General features: G+C 38.2%; 1 protein-coding gene across 1 annotated transcript in view; it reads right to left on the bottom strand.

Moving 5' to 3' along the window:
• Nucleotides 1–5,538, bottom strand: part of RANBP17 (RAN binding protein 17) — a 499,911-nt gene that overhangs the window by 428,757 nt on the left and 65,616 nt on the right. The window contains exon 5 of the mRNA XM_006884340.1: nucleotides 3,030–3,095. Within this exon, the coding sequence (XP_006884402.1) occupies nucleotides 3,030–3,095 (66 nt within the window). The remainder of the gene's footprint in view (nucleotides 1–3,029; nucleotides 3,096–5,538) is intronic.

Here is a 5,538-nt window from a genome sequence, read left to right as displayed (position 1 = left end):
GGGGGGAGGGCTGGGCAGGGAGAAAAGTGCAACAATGAATGAATGAATAGAAATCCAAAATCTCTGTAAATGTTCACTAAAATTAATAAAATAAAAATAAAAACCAAATGAAAGTACCTTATAAAAACAAAAGAAGAAAATATGGGGCAAGGTGATAGAAATGAGGCTGCAAACAGAATGACTAACTGAATTTTGTATTTTCAATGATTTATTTAACAGTGGAATTTATGATATATTTTTCCAAATGCTAGCTCTTAATCCTCAAAATCAGCCTGTGCGGTACATATTATCCTCATTTTTCAGAGGGCAAACATTACACAATCTTATTCCAATCTCTCAATCACATCATATTCATAAAAAAGAAGTTTATGAAAAGTTCTACACATTAGGATCTATGTTGTCAGATTATCCAAGTATACAAAGTCCTAGTGAGTAGTTATCATTCTCACTAAACATGATGAGGTCACATAAATTAAGAAGTTTGTAGACAGTTGGTTGTCAATGAGCTAAAATGCAAATGCAGGTCTGATTCCAGTTATCTTTAAGGCTTTCATTCTGGGTTGTTCTGTTCTTGCTTTTTCATTTAACTTAAAAAGTCATAAAGTCATTGCCATGGACATGGAATGGACTCATATCTGACCCTCTACCAGGTTTTCAGAGGCTGTAAATCACATGAGAGAAGAGTGCTCACCAGCAGAGACACCACATTTGGGTTAAGAGTGCAGCTGTCTACTAGCCATGTCATCAGGGCCCCCTGCTTAGGTGACTCATTTACATATTCCTGTTTTATTTCACTTTTGAAATTGGAATACATATTCCTTGTCTACTGCATACTTACACCTGTATTCTGTACACAGACATAAGATCTACATTTTTTTTAAAGGCGGCTTTAATTATGTCTAATTTTAAGAAACTCCAATTTTAGATCTTTGCCTTAAAACTACATTCTGTTATTCTGGCACACATTTGACAACTATTTGATTTTCCTCATGCAAAGACCTTATGCCTTTGAATTAAGATGTTGGTGAAGAATATGAAACATATAATGGACTGACAGAATCAGAAACAAATCTGGCACGGAAGAAATGAGGATGGCAAAATGTCATCTCATATACTTTAGACATGCTACTAGGAGGGACCAGACTCTAAAAAAAGACATTATTATGGTAAAGTGGAGACTCAACAAAAAAAGGAAGACTCTCAACGAGATGCAATTGCACAGTCACTGCAACAAGAGGCTAAAACACAGACTCTGAGGAAGGTGCAGGGAGGCCAGTAGCATGTTCTGTTGTACACAAGATCACTTTGAGTCAAAACTGACTGCATGGTACTTAACAAAAACTTAACAATGTAGATATCAGTACTGTGTGGAGCACAAGCCCTTAATAAATGCTACTTAAGACTATACATGCTCTATAGTTAGTCTAAGTAAAATGCAGAGTAATTATACTATTGCATCATTTCACCATTCATGAAGTTAAAAATTTCCCATTAAAAAATATTTTTAAAAGTATAGGCTTTCAGGCATATTTAAAGCTTGTTGTTGTTATTAGGTGCTAAAAAGTACGACTCGGAGTTACTCTAGGAACAAAAGAATAAGGATGAAAAATAACTGATGCCTTTGAGCTGCGGTATTGGCAGGAGAGCACTGAACGTGCCATGGGCACTCAAAAGAAGAAACAGCTATGCCTTGGAAAGGCTACAGCTGGAGTGCTTTTGGGAGGCAATAAGGTTAAGGCTTCACCTCACACATATTGGGCATCCTTGGAAGGGGAGGGTCCGTGAAGGAGAGGAAGACCCTCAAACAGGTGGGTTGACACAGTGACTGCTGCAATGGGTTCTTGTGTGTCAGGAAGTGTGAGGATGGCACAGAATAGAACAGGGCTTAGATCTTTTAATCATAAGTTGCTGTAAGTCATACTTGATGGCACCTAACAACAACAATAAATGAGGACTGACTGTATATACAAACATGTGCACAAACAAGCAAACATATCCCTCAAGTACAGCTTCCACAAGACACATAACAGTTATGATGATGAAAATATTTACCTTTAAACTCTAAATTCTACTTTTTAAAAAAATGACTCTATATGGAATCAACTTTTACTTGTCTTTGGTTATAAATATGTTAAGTACAAAAAAAGAACAGGAACAAGTGATGATGTTCTCAGCTGCTGAGCTCACAAAAGGACTTGAGCAGACATAAAATGTCTGAGAATCTCCTCTCCCTCAACAAAAAGAAAATTCGTATCAGCAACTGGCAAAGTGCCAAGTGGTCTGTTCTGTGATGAGTCCAGCTGTGTCCCTACTGTTGAAAAATGATTCACCAAACTGCTTATCTTTTATTTGTAAGCAAGTAAATGTTTCTTTCTCTTTCACACAGAGTTTGCCTCTAATGATTATTATGCTTCTATCCAAGGACAAAATAACAATTCTCAATTGTCCATGGAACAAGAAGCATGTCTAATGCCTCATTCATTATACTTCGTTGTGGATACCTTCATAAAAGTATTCAAATATGTCCTAGCTGTAAGAAGCTGTACTGTAATCCCAGAAGCATGTGGTTCAAATCCGCCAGGTGCAACAGGGGTGAGAATTGGTAATCTCTTCCCATGCGACTAACTGCCTCGGAGAACCCACTGGAGGGCTTGCTATGGGTCCGTTCTGGCTCGGTAATACACAACAACCACCAACACCAACAAAACAGACCAAGAAGAGAAAAAAAAAAAAATACACCGTGATCATTTAGTTTGATGCCATATAAATAAAACTGTACTTTTTGTCAAAAATAAATTAACACATATATGTTGTTGATTGACTTCAAGTTCATAGTGACCCTATGAACAAAAGGCCTGAAGCCCCTCTACAACTACTGACATTTATCAAAGTTCACAGTTTCCAGAGGCAAGTTGTTTAGGAAATGAATACCACTCCTGTTTCCAAAACACATATATAGCATTCTGTAAACAAAATTTTCTTTTTCTTCTTTAAACAGACTTTATGTTACTTTAGAGGAACACACTTACCAGGTTCATTTCCTGCGTCAACTCAGAAAGGATCATTACTCCTATTATACAGTGTTCCACAGTACCCTTTGGAGAAAACAATCAAGTTTAGGAAAAGTAGAGTCATGTGATTGATTCTTTATATAAAGATCAAGCAATATATACAAATAATTAAACACTCAAGCATCATATGAAGTCTAACTATTAGCATAGCTGACTATTACAAATAATATAATATATATAAAGAGCACAGCTACAAATAAAAAGAATGTCAAATTCATATTTTGAACAATATACTCAGGTGGGCAGAGCTGAGTGGGGAAAAGTCTTTGCTACCTTGGAACTGAGCGTGAGGCTATAAAATGCTCTCAGCATCTTGCACTTACAATAAACTATGCTAAAATATAAGAGTTGGACTAATATTTTTCCCAAGATTATGAATGAGAATGGACAAAAATATCTCAGTAATTATTTTTAAGGATACAGACATAGTTGTATTAAAAAAAAGAAATAATTTAGTGACCAATTCAAATCTCTAGATTTAATAGCAGATAATATCAATCAGGCTCTTTTAATAGTATTAGCAGTGTACTATATGGATTTATTTGGTCCCTTAATGAAAGTTCCCAAAGTACTCAACATATCAGGCCAAATACTTGGTTATCAATATAGGACACAGTTTCATAGCCTCCTATATAATTTTTTCTAAGTAGTAAGGAGGAAGAATCACAAATCTTCATTAATAATTGGCATGCAGAATGCACAGTATGAATCTAGGAATATTGGAAGTCATAAAAAATTAAATGAAACACATAAAGATCAATATCCTATGCATTAGTGAGCTGAAATGGATTGGTACTAGTCATTTTAAATTGGACAATCACATAGTCTACTATGAAGAGTAATAGCACTGTATTCATTGTCAAAAGAAAAAAAAACAAACACATTTGAAGAACCATCAAGAAGTACAATATTGTCAATTATAGGAAAATACCGACTTTAAAAGAGACTTCATAACATGACTTATTAACATTTATCCCCCCAACCACTGGACAATGAATAAACATTCAGAATAAGAATCAATTCCTTTGAAATGTGGTATTGGAAAGAGTACTGAACGTAACATGAACTGAAAAAAAAAAAAAAAAAAACCCAACCCAAATATCTATTGAAGGGAGAAAATGCAAACAGAATGTTCCTTAGAAGCAAGGATGGGGAAACTGTCGCACTTACTTTGGTCATATTTTCAGGAGCAACAAGTAGTGCTCAGTCACTGCATCAGGCTATATTACTGCAATTACTTACTATGCATCAGAGAGCTGGACAATGACTAAAGATGACAGAATAATAATTGATGCTTTGAGCTGTGGTGCTGGAAAAAATTACTGAACATACCATCACCGCCAAGAGAACAAACAGGTCCATACTGGTTAAAGGGTAAAACCAGGTTGCTCCTTGGAAGCAAGGATAATGAAGCTCTATCTCACATACTTTAGGCATGCTGCCAGAAGGGCAAAAGCTCCTTGGAGGACTTCATGCTTAGATGAGTGGAGAGTCAGTGAAAAAGAAGAGGACCGTGGATGCAATGGACTGACACAGTGACTGCAGTAATGGGGGCAGGTGTGTCCAAAACACGAGATTTGCTCAGGATAGGGCAAGGTTCAGAGTTATTGTACATAGGAAGTCGACTTGATGGCACATAACAAGAGCAACCAACCACTAATGCCAAAGATGAAGATAAAGATATTCACCAACACTTTGCTGGGAGATCTGCGACCCAGCCTTCCTGTCTGCTACCACTGCAGCCTTCCTGTCTGCTACCACTACATCCTTCCTGTCTGCTACCACTGAAGCCTTCCCGTCTGCTACCACTGCAGCCTTCCTGTCTGCTACCACTGCAGGTACCGACTATAGTTCCCAGAGGTCTGTGGGGAAACGCCATCTTTGTAAACTTGGACTTTGCTGGGAGATCTGCAAGGACAGCAAAGGCAGTTCCAGGCCGGGGCTTGCGACCCAGACATCCCACACCCATATCTGCTACATCTATAAGATTTATCAACCTCCCTTAAAATACTCATGTACCATTGAGGATTAAGTTACATGGGGAATCAAACTGGTTTCTGGCCTGAGTACGTAGGGCCCACTAACTCAAACAACAGGGAGATCCTGAGCATCTCCAAAGAGTAGGGAAGCTATTCCAGAAAGGGAACAACAGACTTTCTCCTTCATTATTTAGGTTCTCCTGAGGCCCTCCCCACGTGTATCAGTGTGCGCTTCCTCCCTCCCCACTCACATGACCACTGGAGTGTGCATGCACCTCTACGCATTTACTCTTGTTTCTGCCCAATCTTCTTCTGTAGCAGTGATGTCAAATCAAAAACCAGCTACCGCCTCAGACACGAAGAACTCGGCCACACCAATGGCCCGTAGAAAGCAGAGTACTTCACTTGTCCCACCAGCCCAAAGCAAGATATCAACCCCCAAAGAAGACACAGTAGCAACGGATTTCCTGGAGCCAGAAAGCCTGATG

The sequence above is a fragment of the Elephantulus edwardii genome, unplaced genomic scaffold (assembly GCF_000299155.1).
Source record: "Elephantulus edwardii isolate Elephantulus edwardi_28Jun2011 unplaced genomic scaffold, EleEdw1.0 scaffold00033, whole genome shotgun sequence".
NCBI classification, from domain to species: domain Eukaryota; kingdom Metazoa; phylum Chordata; class Mammalia; order Macroscelidea; family Macroscelididae; genus Elephantulus; species Elephantulus edwardii.
This window is presented reverse-complemented; position numbering and strand designations above follow the sequence as displayed.